A 15,093-nucleotide genomic window follows, 5' to 3' on the forward strand; every position below is an offset into this window, starting at 1 on the left:
TCCTTCTCACCTCTCTGGCTTCCTCCCCTTCGGTGTTGAGGTCTCCTGGGACTAGATCAGGGGTTGACCTCCCCCAGCTGCAGGTGCCGAGCCAGAGGATGCAGGATCAGTAGCGCAGCCTGCTCACAGGTGCGGCATCTTTGGGGGCCCGCACCTAGAATTTGGCTGACCCCACCCTTGTTTTCAGAGCCCAGCACCAGCTGGTTGACCATAACCAAGCTCCAGAATTGCTTACATTGTTGCCAAACTCGTTCAGTGGCTCAAGTGCAGGACTGGCCCCCCGAAGTCCAGGGTCCTCACCCGGGTGCACCCCTGATGCCCAGGTGAGGTGAGAAGCACGTCTGGCCTTGTCACTTAGTGAGACACAGGGCCTCCTTCCAATCACAGACTTCTCTGTGGGGAGAAATCCCAGCCCTACGGTGGGGACTCCCTCTCTGTCTCTGAGTTTCATTGTAGTCACCAGAGGCCTCAGCCTTCCATCCACGTCCTCCTGGCTCCGTGGGTGTTAGGAGACCTGGCAGCAGGTGTCAGTCACGCCGCGGGGCTCAGGAGGCTCCCACCGGGGCATCTATGCTGGCCCTTCTCACCTGGGCGTCCTTGGGGAGATGCCCATGGTGATGCGGCAGGTCTGCCGTGCACCCTGCAGTCTGCATTTCCAACGAGCCCTCAGTGACACCCACGCTGCTGGTCCGTGGGCCACACTTGGAGCAGGGAGACTCACAGAGGCCTGGGGCCACCCAGCAGTCTTCGTGGTTCCTCTAAGAGGGAGGGGAGCCGAATTCAGAGCCAGCCGTCCCTCTGAAATGAGGAGTGGGCTGGCTCAGTTCTGGCTTCTCTTCCGCCCCACCAGCTGCTGACAGCCCGTGCCTGACCGCAGGGGCTCCGTGTGAAGGCAAGGGTGGATGGTGCCCAGTGCCATCTTCTGCTGCTTTCCCAGATGCATTAGCAGGGAGCTGGATCAGAAGTGGAGCAGCCGGGACACAAACCAGCGCCCATATGGGATGCCAGTGTCACAGGTGGCGGCTTCACCTGCTACGCCCCAGTGTGCATGGATATTAATGCACTTATGCTGACGTGTGTGTGTATTATATGTATAGGGTATGTACACCTATGCAGAGTGCATGTGCATACATACATACATGTAAGTATATGTGTACACTCTTAGCACATGAGTGAAAAAAGCCTCACCATTGACAGACAGAATGTGTGTGCGTGGGAGGAAATTCAAGTCCAGAGAGAAACTCCTGGCAGGAAGTAGCCCACAAGATGTTTTCCTAAGAGCAATTGTATTTGATTGATTCTGTGTCTTCCATTTGAAATGCACATCTTTATTGCTTTCATCATCAGAGCAAATGTGTGTGTCAGTGTTATCTCTGTGTGTGTTGTACATTTCTCCAGTTGAATTAGGCTTCCAGAAAGTATTACGCTCTCTGCAAAGCTCACTCAGGACTGTAATTTACAAACAAGTCCCCATGCTTCTTCCAAGGAATTTTGTCACACACTTCCTTTGCTACATCTCCCAGTTGCTGGCCAACTCCCCTGAAACCATACAATCCCCAGCTCCAAAGAAAGGAATTCTGTTTCCCTACTCAACTGCTGTGTCTCCAGCACCTGGAGTGGAGGCCACCGCAAAATGCAATAGGGGACATGCAGTCAATATTTGCAGGGTGAGTGAATCAGCCCGCCCCTCGGGGGCTCTGTGTGCATGGAGGAGAAACAGAACAGAAGGTGGAGTGGTGTACAGAAATGCGGCTGACTCAAAGCGGAAAGGGAGCAGTGTTTGCTCCTTTCTTGGGAAGTGGAAACAGCCGATTCTCAGCCTCGCTGGCATCGCTCGCTTTGCTCAAGGACTTCTGTTTGTTGCACTGCACTTAGAGATTTTCAGGTCCACACTTACCGTGTTTCCAAAGCCATTCACTGAATTTCTACTTCTAAGGTTCTCAGTACAAAAGAGAGAGACGTAAAGAAGGCATCTGTGTCATTTTACCCACAGGGGAAGCTGTCTTCCAGGGAGAACACTTCCCTGAGTTGTGGGAAAAAATACCCAAAGCTGATTGGCGCTCACAGCTTCAGCTCGACGGTAGCAGCTTCCCGGGGCGGAAGTCATGCTTCTTCGCTCTTCTATTTTTCCGCAGAAGGTCCAAGAGTCAGATCGAAGGCATTTCTCTTTCTATTCATGTGTTTTTCCTTTGTAGTCTTTCGTGGGGGTGGGGGAGATGTGTATTTTAAGAGAGCTCCCATCTCTCTGCTCCAGCCACACGAGAGCCAGCCAGGGGCTCCTAACAGCTCCATGTGGAGGTTGACTTCTCATCCCACAGCAGAACTCAGGAACACAGAATCCCAGGGTGCATTGGCCGGGAGGGAGGGGGTATGTGTCCCAAGGTCTGGCCGCATTCTGATTCTGTAGCATTGAAAACCTCTCAGAAGAAAACGTCCAGTCTTTCTGCTTTGGAGTCCAGCTTGTCTGTTCTCATCCGCTTGCCCATTGCCACAGCTTAGATCTGACAAGATCCCCAGCAGCTAATAGCAAGGAAAAGCTTCCCCTCCCTTAGCAATTTCATTTCCTTGTTTTATTCTATACTGGTGAGTTGGATACCCTTGGATTCCCAAAAACAAGTGATCTTCCTTGGTCTTTTGGTTCGGGATTATCACGAAACATTTATTGGGCATGACATATGCTCTGCCCTGTTTGTGGGTTTAACCCAGAGCAGTGAACAAGGAGATCCTGTTCTCGCAGAGTTTATGTACTGATTTGCAGACGACTAAAAATGGATGCAGATGCAAATAAAACTGATGCTTTCAGACAAGCACCGTTGGCTAGGAAGAAATAAAAGTGGGTGATGGTAAAACAGGAGTGAGGTGGCGAGGGGCTTATTTAGACTGGTGATCCAAGGGAGCAGGTGACACTGAGTGATGGGGAGGCCTGCAGGACGAAGCTTACTCAGCCGTGAGAGGGTCCAGGCAGAGGCACCCACACCTGCAAAGGCCTTGGGGCAGAAATGGGCCCAGAATGTCTAAAGGCAGAAAGCCAAGACGGGATGGGTGTGAGCAGGCAGAGCGGTAGGGGCCACACGGGACAGGGCCTTGGGGCCATGGTAGGGAGGTAAGGTTGCACTCTGAGGGCAGTGGAAAGTTCTAGAGCCGTTTGTCTTCTGAGACTCTCCCTCTGATGTGGGTGCCAAACAGAGCGAGGTGGGAGAAGCCGTGTCACAGGGGGACAGCCCAGCTCAAGGGGAGGCTGCAGGGACGGTGGAAGTGCCAAGGACGGTGGCCAGGGCTGGGCATGGGGAAGAACAGAAGGAAAGGGTCAAGAGTGACTGGAAGGCTGGTGGGCCTCCGTGTCCCGGTCCCTGTCCTAATACCATCTCCTTTCCCTCTGCTGGTCACTAGGTGGCGCTAGTGTTACTGCATCCACATTTCATTCAACTCCTAGGCCATAGAGCTGGACCTGGACCCCCCAGCCCTCTGATGGGGAAGCCCCACTTGCCCCCGAGGGAGGCCAGGGCAGGAGAGGGCAACAGTGGTGTCAGGTAGCTTTTCCTGTGTAGTTTTAAGCAACTACACAGAGACTGGTAAGACAGCATATGAAACAGAATACAGAAATAAATTCTACCAACCCTTGTGTTCGGTGCTGTTCAAAAAGCTGTTTGAGGTTGGAACCAACAGGGAAAGCCAACCTATGCTAGTGCAGTAGTGCAGGTTGGGGTTCACTAGGAAGAGGCACAGGCGGTTGTCCGTGGCAATGCAGATATTTTGTGTCTCCGTGAAAGTGGGGGTGCGGGCTGCCTGCGCTGTGGCACAGAGAGTTAAGCAGCCGCCTGCCTTGCCAGCATCCCCATGTGGGTGCTGGTTTGAGATCCGGCTGCTCTGCTTCTGACCCAGCTCCCTGCTAATGTGCCTGGGAAAAGCAGCAGCAGATGAACCAGCACCTGCACCCATGTGGGAGACCTGGAAGAAGCTCCAGGCTCCTGGCTTTTGCCTGGCCTGTCCCTAGCTGTTGCAGTCATTTGGGGAGTGAACCAGCAGATGGACAATTCTCTCTCTCTCACTCTGCCTTTAAATAAATAAATACATCTTTCAATAAATAAAGTCGGGGAGCAGGGAACGTACGAGAATGCAGATTCATCTACAGGGCAAAGTAGGCAGTTAAGCAGGACAGTGATGAAGGCCAAAAGAAAGTTAACACGTTTGTCAAATCAGCAACTATGGAAAACTCCACAACCAGCTTTTCACAACCTTGGGAGCCAGTCCTTGAGTGGGATACCGGGCTCTGCCGGGAGAAGCTGAGAACTTCCACTAGGTGGCGCTGCGTCTGCTGATGCTTTCCTGTCTGGGGAAATAGGGTTCCCAAACCCTCCACTTCAGCCCACATACACCTGGGCACTCTCCACCCGCTCTGTGTGTGCCTTGTCTCTTCCCACCTGGCCCTCTAAACATTCCATCCCTCCATTCCCTAGCCTGTGTTCCTCTTGAGTGACTCAGTCTGCCCCTCCAGAGACCTCCCTAGCAGGCAGGTGTGGAGCGGAGTGGAAAGTACTGGGATGTTTGAGGACGGAAGGTGGGGGGGGGGGGGGGGGACTCTTGCAAGGCTCAGTTCTGGGTAGAGCCGCGCGGGGCCGAGCAGAGCACAGGAGCGAAGCTGATGGCCTGCTTGCTTGTGTTCTCCTGCCTCGCTCTTCTTTCCCAGCTGGCAAACTGGAAACAGTGAAATGGGCGTTCACCTGGCCGCTGAGTTTCATCTTGTACTTCACCGTCCCCAACTGCAACAAGCCCCGCTGGGAGAAGTGGTTCATGGTGACGTTCGCGTCCTCCACGCTGTGGATTGCAGCCTTCTCCTACATGATGGTGTGGATGGTGAGTTGGGGGGGGGGGGGCGGGCACGGCGCTGCCACATCTCTTGAGAAAAAAAATGCACCGCCTTGAGTCGGCGATCACTACCATGATCTGGGGAACACACCGCCCTGAGACGCAGTGATTCGAATCCCAAGCATTGATTGTCCAGTCACACGGGCTCAGGGCCACGGTGACCTGGTTCACCTTAGCTGGGACCGACTCTGCAGCTCTGCTTCAAGTCACAGCCTGCGTAGCTTTGATGCAAGTAGCGGCTTAGGTCCGTGTCTGTTCATTGCCAGCGACAGCCTGGGCAGTGATCCTCTCCAGGTGTGCCTCTGGGGGCCCCCTAGGAGCTTGGCTGGGGGCTGGCTTCTTGTCAATTCCAGCCGCATTTGATTGGCCACGCCCAGCATCGGTAGAGCAGGAGAAAGTTGTAGTAGGCAGATCTGTGGAGTCGCAGGTCAGCAGACCCAGAGGGAAGGGGTGATGGTGGATCTGTCCCTTCCCCTATCTCGGTCTTCATTTCTTCAACCAGAAATTGAGGTCCTAGGAGAGGAGCCTGCCCGTGATCTCTTCTGAGACTCAGTGATGATTCACCGATTCATATTGGCTCTGGGGCTGTGGCTCACAGGACCCATGCCCCCAAAGCCATCTTAGGAAACCCAGCCATCCCGAATGTATGGGCCACGCAGGGGCTACGCCTCTTACCTGGGGAAGCAAACCTCCCTCATTCGAACTGGAACGAGGCAGACACTGATTCGAATTAACGTTGCCTGAGTGTTGGGCAGAAATGCAATGTACATTCTGGAGAATTTTAAACTCAAGAGCTAAAAACAAGAACAGGTCTGAAAACGTTTTTGGAAGTGGTAGCAAATTTGCAAACCTAACATCATTAACTCATGATGATCCCTCACTTCACCCTCCCGGATTATATATATATTTCTTTTTACAACCAAAATCTTAGAGCCAAGGATTATTCCCTCATGCTGTGTTCACTGAGGTTTTCTTTTTTAATGGAGCAGCGGCTGAGGGCTGCCTCGGATCCAAGCTTGGAGGAGCAGCAGTTCCAGCCCTGGGCTGCAGGTGCCCGGTGCCCCACTACCAGCAAACGGATCCGTGAATGTGAGGTTCACCCAGCTCTCTGCCTCCCCCAGCTCCGGTGCAGATTCCAAGAGCACTGAGAAATGGCCAGGAAGAAAGAAGCGAGAGCCTGGGTGCTCAGTTCCCCTGTGCTCAAGGCTCAACCACAAGCATCATAACAACACTGAGGTTGCAGCAGGCCAAGCCCTGCCGAGCCAAACCAGAGTCCTGCAGGGACCCAGCGGGGGGTTAGGGAGGAAAAGCAGGGCTGGCTGAAATGCTCCCAGCGGCTGCTCAGAGCCACCAGGGAAATGTCGGAGGTTCCCGCGTCTCCCTTCCCTGCCTGGGGACCAAAAGTGAGAAAGCCTTGAGGCCAGCCCAGGTTTCTGTCAGCCCTGAACGGGACCGAGGCGCATGGTCTGGCTTGGAAGAGGGACTGAACTCACATCCCGCAGGCTTTTGGACCAAGAAGGAGCCCTCGTGGCCTTGGGAGTGAAGTCAGGGGTTGGCGTGGAAGTGTCCCAGTGGCTGGCCCGGGTGGAGCTGGGAGAAGAATGTGCCCCTTCCAACATGTGGTTTGCATTGCGTGCAGCTTTATAGGAAGTGAGGGGATTGAGTGGCATCCCAATATGACCTAAGAGTCCTGGCTCGGGCAGATAATCATCTCCTTAGGCTCCACAGGCAGGGAATCTGTCTCTCTTCCCCTCACAGGTTCGCCACTGGCCCCCTCCTCATCTCTCTCATGTTCATCTAGGTTTTCCCCCTCCAAGTAAGGGACAGGGTGGGCTCATTTGCATAACAATGTCTCAGGTGTTACTGCTGGTGTGGTGTGAGGTAGGGGACTTGCAGCTGGCTTCCAGGAGGTAGGGAGGAGGGGGCTTTTAGAAGCCACTGGGAACGTTTCCTCTTACCTGTCTCACAAGCCGCCCTGTGCGGCTTCTTTGTTTTGCCAGATGCTTTGCAAGGAGTCTGGGGGAGGTTGAGCTTGGTTCCTACACCAAGGGTCTCATCAAAATGGGGAGAAGTGGGGGGCTAGGGCAATATCTTGTGAGCTTTATTGCATTGCCCATTTCCAGCTATTGGTAATGCCCCTCCTGTGTCGAGAGAGGTGCAAAGGAGCCCATCTTCCTGGGGTAAAGCCCCTCCCCCCACCCCGCAATTCACTAGCAGCTTCTGACTGGGACCCGTGCCTCCTGGGACCTCAGTTTGCTCATCTGAAAAATGGGTGTCACTAGCACAGCCCTTGTCCCCTAGGGAGAGCTAAGTTACCACCTGCAAATGTCACCTAGCCCCGTGCTAAGTACTAAATAGACATAAGTTCTTATGGGGAAGATGATGCAGGAAGTGAGGCAAGGAAAGATTGGTTATGGCTCTTCCATAGCAGGTGCAACACCACCCCCTCCCTCGCACACCCACTCCTAACACGGCAGCTCCACTTCCCAGAGTGGTGCAGGCAGCCAGCAGTTCTGGGTTTCCCAGGACTGTCAGGAGTTCACATGCACTTTCCTGATGTTGCCTGTTCCCAGAAACCCCAGGACCCAGCACTCTGCCCGGCTGGGGAGGGAGTAGTGGGAGGGCTGATCCGTTCACCAGCGCAGGCTGTGTAAGTGCCCCGCACCACTGTGACCTGTAAGACCTCCGGAGAGGTGGCCACCCTGGAAGCCCATGTGGGGCTCACAGCAGCGCCCGCGGGGCTCACCAGCTCTTCCATGTGTTCCAGGTCACGATCATCGGCTACACCCTGGGCATACCGGACGTGATCATGGGAATTACCTTCCTGGCCGCCGGAACCAGTGTGCCCGACTGCATGGCCAGCCTCATCGTGGCCAGACAAGGTGGGACTCCCGTGAGCTGGGTGGGGGGAAGGAAGGCCCCCTGCCTGGAGCATTCATGTGGCGGTGGCTGGAACACATGGAAGGGTCAGTGGGTGACCTTAGTGCCGTATTGGTCAAAAGGCTTCCTGGGATTAGAACAGGGAAGGGAGCCAGATGGTCACAGCCTTAAGGAAGGCTAAGACATTTACGTGGAAAGCACCAACAGCCCCTTCTGCAGCTCACACTTCCAGTCTTCTGTGGGTTAAAAGTAGGGGTGGGTTCCATGGTAACCCACCTTCAGCAGAATCAACCCAGCCCCCTCTCTCGTTTATCTGCCTGATGGATGCCGAAATGCGTCGTGTCACTGCAGAACACAGCGTAGTGTCCCGTCGGCGTCCTCATGGAAGCATATACTCATGATGTCATTTCCTGATGTCACTTAGTGACTCTGAAGAGGAATGAAGGCAGAAGAGCCCAGCTGGGGGATGAGCTGAGTGGGTTGGGGGGTTCAGGTACCTCTCCGTGGACTGTGGAGCTGAGTCTTTTCTGTGTGGATGTCTCAAAACCTGGAGACCTTTTGGAACCATATTTGCATGACTGACATTGAAGTAGTGATCAGATTTGAGGTCAAGATCAACCGATCGACAGGAGATGAATTTCTGTGATTCATAATCAGTGTCGTTGTCTGATGGTGTTGGGCAGGGAGAAGCGGAAGTAGGCGAGCCAGCAGAACTGCTCTGGCTGTTGGGTCATAAGCTGGGGAGACTCCCACGAGGGCACCTGCTGTCCCCTGGATCACCTCCCTCACCGGAGCATCCTCTCGTCCTCGCAGGCATGGGCGACATGGCCGTGTCCAACTCCATCGGCAGTAACGTGTTTGACATCCTGATCGGCCTGGGGCTCCCCTGGGCTCTGCAGACCCTGGCTGTGGATTACGGATCCTACGTAAGTGCTTTTCTCCAGAACTTCTCTTTAAATCCACTCTTGTCAATGGCCTTGGCCATAAGCCTTCGTTTCGGGGCAAGGAAAAGTTTGGAAATAGCAATGTTGAGGGAGAAACAAATTCTCCTGGTCCGTGTCCTGGCCTCTGCGGCAGAGCTGAGTGTGTATTTCCTGTCAGGGACCAGGCAGTAAATATTTTAGGCTTTATGAGCCAGAGTGAGGGCTACAGATCTCCGAGGAGGCGGCCATGTCTACACCACTCTATTTGTAGAACCGAAATTTCGGTTTTGTGTGACTTCCACACTGGGATAGATTGTGCTTCTTTTTTTTGTTGTTTTGTTTCAGCCATTTAAAAATACAAAAACTCATGAGCTCTACAGAAACAACTGGTGGGCTAGACTTGTCCTGTGGGTCATCATTTTCCAAATCTTGCTATAGTGTTGTTGTCTTTTCCTAGCTGATTACATGGTAGGTGATACGTGGGAGACAGTGAAGAGGGGTCATCCAGCTTGGCCCACTGGAAAAGGGACATCCATTGGCTGGACATAGGATTCCAAACAGGAATCTACAGGCCAATAGTGAGACTATCGGCAGTCATGTTTATATAAGTTGACTCTCATCTAACAAATCCACAGGAGTTTGATGTATAGGTTACAAGGGCGGCAATGGTACTGAAATACATAAGTGCCAGGCAGAAAGCGAACTTATTTTGGGTGATTTGTTCTCTGAATTACTGGAGAAAAATCTTAGGTGGTCTGGGTTCTCAAGTCCTTGTCCAGATAAGCCCCATGGCCCCACCTCCAGGCAGGAAGGATGTTGGTCATCCGTTCAGCCGTGTTCCCAGGAAGGAGAGGAGTAGCAGGTGGCACTGAACGCTAACAGCCGCCATGGGCTGATTGTCCACTTGAAGGTGGAATCCCAGCAACAGGGGTTTGCTGGTGCTGCTCAGCTGCCGTGGTCCAAGCTTCTGCCCATGCTGGAGATTTTGTCCATTGGCCACCTCCACCAGAGGACTGCCCTCCCCCACTCACACCCCATGTCAATCAGTCTGGGCACCTTGGCCAATCCTGGCTGGTTGAGCTGTTGTAACTCTGCCTCTCAAGCAAATAAAGAAATGAATCTTTAAAAAAAAAAAAAAAAGAATTCCTCCCATGCCCTTAGATCCGTTGCATTAATTTTTGTTTGTTTGTTTGTTTTTTGGACAGGCAGAGTGGACAGTGAGAGAGAGAGACAGAGAGAAAGGTCTTCCTTTTGCCGTTGGTTCACCCTCCAATGGCCGCTGCGGCCGGCACACCACGCTGATCTGAAGGCAGGAGCCAGGTGCTTCTCCTGGTCTCCCATGGGGTGCAGGGCCCAAGCACTTGGGACATCCTCCACTGCGCTCCCGGGCCATAGCAGAGAGCTGGCCTGGAAGAGGGGCAACCAGGACAGAATCCGGCACCCCGACCGGGACTAGAACCCGGTGTGCCGGCGCTGAAAGGTGGAGGATTAGCCTAGTGAGCCGCGGCGCCGGCCATTGCATTAATTATTCACTTTACCGGGATTACAAGGTACAATCCTGGAAGGTAAAGCCAGAAGCACTGAAATACAAAGCTAGAACTCTCCCCAGGAGTAAAGCGGTTCCTCTGACCAGCTTGGACATTGGCTTGAAAGTTGAACCCGATTAGGCAGGCTGTCAGTCATAAATCAGCCCCCTGGTAATCTGCTTCTGACATTGTCTCAGTGGCTGTCCTTCTGTGATTCCCACAGCCATGAACACGTCGTCGGGTCAGGTCCCAGTGTCTCCTGTCAGGGTGACATCATGAGACAGAACTTCAGGCTCTAATGAATGTCTGGCCAGCTTTGTGTGTTCCATGTGAAGATGACATAATTGGACCACTCTGGTTATTCTGCTGGAATTATACAAAAACCACATCTGGTCCTGTAATTGGAGACTGAAGATCTTTATCCTTGAAGTAGAGGGAGATACAGACAAAGAAATACCATGCTGGGTTCTGGTCCACGGCCATGACACATGCAGGGAGTCCTCTTCCGGGCTCAGAGAACGTTAGGGAAAGGTGTGTGTGATGTTGCATTTGCATCCAGTGCTGCTGTCTCAATACCAGTGCCAAAGGGATCTGCATTTTATGTCAGACATACAAACAACCAGTACAGACCTGTCTGTTGAAAGCAGAAATCCAGTCCTATAATCGGTCAGCGGTTCATGAACCCAAGGATATCAAGATTTCATGTGTGTAGGGTATGAGGTGGGGATTCAGATTTACTCTTTTGCATATGGATATCTAGTTGTTTCAGCAGCACTGTTGAAAAGAAAATTTCATTTTGAACTTTAAAAATTTAAATGAGTGGGTATTTGGCCTGGCACTTAAAGCAGTAGATGGTGGCCCCAACCAGGTGGGAAACCTAGATTGAGCTCCTGGCTCCTGACTTCAGCCTGTCCCAGCCTCAGCTGTTATAGGCATTTGGGAAGTGAACCAGCAGATGGGATCTATATCTATATCTATATCTATATCTATATCTATATCTAATCTATGGGATATATATATCACTCTCTTAAGAAATAAATAATAGGCCGGCGCCACAGCTCACTAGGCTAATCCTCCGCCTGTGGCGCTGGCACCCCAGGTTCTAGTCCCAGTTGTTCCTCTTCCAGTCCAGCTCTCTGCTGTGGCCCAGGAAGGCAGTGGAGGATGGCCCAAGTGCTTGGGTCCTGCACCCACATGGGAGACCAGGAGGAAGCGTCTGGCTCCTGGCTTCGGATCGGCACGGTGCACCAGCCGCAGCATGCTGGCCGTGGCGGTCATGTGGGGGATAAACCAAAGGAAGGAAGACCTTTCTCTCTGTCTCTCTCTCACTGTCTAACTCTGCCTGTCAAAAAAAATTTAAAAAAAAGAAATAAAAAGTAAGGAAAAATTCTGAATAAGTATTTTCCAGTAATATCCTCAGTGTAGGAACTGTTAGGAAGCCATAGTTGTACGTTGGGTAAATCTGTGTATTCTAGAACCTTGTATTCCATAAGCCTTCCCTGTTTGGAAAACTTTCCATACTGATTCGGGGCTAGACTGTGAGTGGGCAAGCCTGCCAGGTGAGCTGAATCGGGAGCAGCAGCGTCACAGGGTCAGCCTTGGATCTTAGTGGCTGTGCTTTAAAGTGCTGTCTTACCCGGGTTTTACTCGAGAAGTTTACTGTCTATGCTGGAGAAAGCGTTCAGTGAGGGAAGCATCCCCATGACCAGAACACTGCTACTCCTACCCACGTGACAACCCAAATACAGCCTCTCACTGCGCACAATTTTAACCATGAATTTGCTTCCCCACCTTGTTACACAGTTACTTCCCCTGTATCCTCTCTCTGCTACCAGGGTCTGAGTTTCAGGCTTTGTCTGCTTAGTAGCTGCCATCCACACCACTCCAGTTGTCATAAAATACATTTTGTTTCCTCATTCGTAGTGGCAAGCAGCCCTGTTGTTACACCACTAGCTCCTGAGAGCTTTGCTGTAGTTCAGCCAGATTAAATAATTTGTGTTCAGGGGCCGATGCTGTGGTGTAGTGGGTAAAGCCACCACCTGCAGTGCCGGCATCTCATGTGGTCGCTGCTTCAAGTCCCAGCTGCTCCAATTCCCATGCAGCTCCCTGCAATTGTGCCTGGGAAAGCAGCAGAAGATGGACCAAGCGCTTGGGCCCCTGTTCCCATGTGGGAGGCCCAAAAGAAGCTCCTGGCTCTTGGCTTGGGATTGGCCCAGCTCTGGCTGTTGCTTCCATTTGGCATAGAAGATCTTATTATCTCTCTCTCTTTCTCTCTCTCTCTCTCTCTCTCTCTCTCTCTCTCTGTAACTTTGCCTTTCAAATAAATAAGTAAATCTTAAAATAATAATAATAATTTATGTTCATGGTGGTGATCCTGAGTCGTTAAGTTTAGAGGCTGGTGTTGACACACAGCGAGCTAAGCCACCTTCTGTGACATCAGCCTCCCATATGGGTGGGTGCTGGTTCCAGTCCCAGCTGCTCCACTTCCTATCCAGCTCCCTGCTAATGTGCCTGGGAAGGCAGTGGAAAGTGCTTGGGCCCCTGCACCCGTGTGGGAGACCTGGATGGGATTCAGGGCTCCTGCTTTCTACCTGACCCAGCCCCACCCAACTAGTGAACCAGCAGATGGAAGACCTCTCTCTCTCTCTCTCTCTCTCTCTCTCTCTCTCTCTCTCTCTCCCCCCTCTTCCTCTCTCCCTCTCTCCCTCTCTCCCTCTCCCCCACCTCTCCCTCTCCTCTAAATAAATAATCTTAAAATAAAATGTTTAAGTTGTATATCCGATCCTCTAGGAAGAGCATCAGATTTGTAAAATACTTGAGAATGAAACATTGTGATCAGAAAGGTTAAGGACTCAGTCTGCAGAGAAGCAAAGTTGAATTTTCTGGAAAACTCTACTTGCCTAGACTCTCTGATTAGTAACGTTTGACCTAAAGAGTGGCGCAGTCATGGTGTAATTTCAGACTGCATTTTAAGATTTTAAGATTTATTTTATTTATCTGAGAGGCAGAGAGACAGGGAGAGAGAAAGAGGTCTTCTATCCACTGGTTCACTGCCCAAATGGCCACAACAGCCAAAGGTGGGCCATGCCAAAAGCTAGGAACCCAGAACTCCGTCTGGTCTCCCATATGGGTGGCAGGGGCAAATGCTAGGGTCATTTTTTGATTATTTTCCCAGGCACAGTAGCACAGAGCTAGATTGGAAGCAGAACAACCAGGACTCAAACCAGAGTTGCTATCTGGGATGCCAGCATTGCAGGTGGCAGCTTAACCCGCTGTGCCCCAACGCCAGCCTCCTATCCCTGATTTTAATCTTTGCTAGGACAGGGTCTACTTACTAGGGCTCAGGTGGGCTCTTCATACTTATTTAAAATGAGAGTGGAACTGGGAAGGGTAGAGCTCCTGATCCCCAGATTCTAAAAGTGGGGCTGCCGTCCTTGCTGGCCTAGCCTGTGGTCAGTGGTATTTCTGCAGCAGGTTTCTGCCTGAAGTTTGAGGAATCCTTGGGACCCCTTGTATGAGGATTGTCCCTTCTGTCAGTCCTGGGTCACTCCCTGGCTTTCATCAGGTGCCCTCACGTGGCCGGTTCCCTGCGAGCCACCAGCCACCCTGGGGGACAGCACTGCGACCCTCAATGCTGAGATGCAGGAGCTGTTTGGTGTATGGCAAAGCATCTGTTGTGCCCTGCCTTTGCAGGACAGCACCTCCTGTTCTGAAAGGACCCTCAGGACCCTGCCTCTGTTTGGCTCAGCAGCAGTCCTGGGTCCCTGGCTTGAGAACTGTGCAGCCTGTGTGGGTTGAATGGCCTCGCCCAGCCTCCCAAGAGACCTGCCAACAGCCATGAGGCAGTCTTTCCATCTCGTCCGGATGGGATTTCCAAGCCATCATTCACTGATAATTACCATCCAGACAGCGGCTGCATGCCCGACGTAAGGTTCAAGCTCTTGGCAGTGAGGAGTGAATATGGTTTTACAGATTTTGACATTTCTTAGCACTTTGTAGCTTGCCCAGAAGTCATCCAGCCAGCTACCTCTCTGCCCAAAATAAGAAATATTTCTAGGAGTTGAAGTTTGGAAAATGAACATTTCTTGTCCCATTATGGTGATGAACGTCTGCTCCGTGATCTTTAACAGAGCTGAAAAAGTTACTGGGTGGGCGCAGAGCCAGGGCATGGAAATGTGAAATACATCTGAGAAGCAGGGAGGGAGAGAGGTCTGTGCAAGAGCCCTCCTGAGCCAGAATCCACAGAGCTAAAAAGAATAGGGGACCAAAAATGAGCCTCTGCACAATGGTGGTGGAGGTTGGGGGGAAGAAAAGACAGAGACGGACAGAGGACTCCCATACACTGTTCACTCCCTAAATGCCCACAATGGCCAAGGCTGGGTGGGCCAGGCTGAAGCCGGGAGCTTAGAACTCAGTCCAGGTCTCCCACATAGGTAACAGGGACCCAGCTACTTGACCCATCACCTCCTGCTTTGCAGGGTATGCCTTAGCAGGAAATTGGACTCAGAACCAGAGTCAGGAGTCCAACCCAGGCACCCTGGTATGGCATGTGAGTGTCTTTTTTTCATTTTTTAAAAAAAAAAATTTTTGACAGGCAGAGTGGACAGTGAGAGAGAGAGAGAGAGAGAGAGAGGAAGGTCTTCCTTTTCTGTTGGTTCACCCCTCAATGGCCGCTGTGGCCGGCGCACCGCACCGATCTGAAGCCAGGAGCCAATTGCTTCTCTGGTCTCCCATGTGGGTGCAGGTCCCAAGGACCTGGGCCATCCTCCACTGCCCTCCCGGGCCACAGCAGAGAGCTGGACTGGAAGAGGAGCAACTGGGACGGAATCCGGAGGCCCAACCAGACTAGAACCTGGGGTGCCGGTGCCACAGGCGGAAGATAAGCCTATTGAGCCACG

General features: G+C 52.3%; 1 protein-coding gene across 3 annotated transcripts in view; it reads left to right on the plus strand.

Moving 5' to 3' along the window:
* SLC24A3 (solute carrier family 24 member 3) overlaps nucleotides 1–15,093 on the plus strand; it is a 524,378-nt gene that overhangs the window by 492,975 nt on the left and 16,310 nt on the right. For 2 of the 3 annotated variants that reach the window (XM_051845347.2, XM_002710947.5), the window contains exons 13-15: nucleotides 4,688–4,854; nucleotides 7,634–7,748; nucleotides 8,560–8,672. In XM_051845347.2, coding sequence (XP_051701307.1) covers nucleotides 4,688–4,854; nucleotides 7,634–7,748; nucleotides 8,560–8,672 — 395 coding nt within the window. Of the gene's footprint in view, nucleotides 1–4,687; nucleotides 4,855–7,633; nucleotides 7,749–8,559; nucleotides 8,673–10,418; nucleotides 10,998–15,093 lie in introns of those variants that run through there. The other variant, XM_070052127.1, reaches the window with a different exon arrangement.

Source organism: Oryctolagus cuniculus, chromosome 11, assembly GCF_964237555.1.
Source record: "Oryctolagus cuniculus chromosome 11, mOryCun1.1, whole genome shotgun sequence".
NCBI classification, from domain to species: Eukaryota; Metazoa; Chordata; class Mammalia; order Lagomorpha; family Leporidae; genus Oryctolagus; species Oryctolagus cuniculus.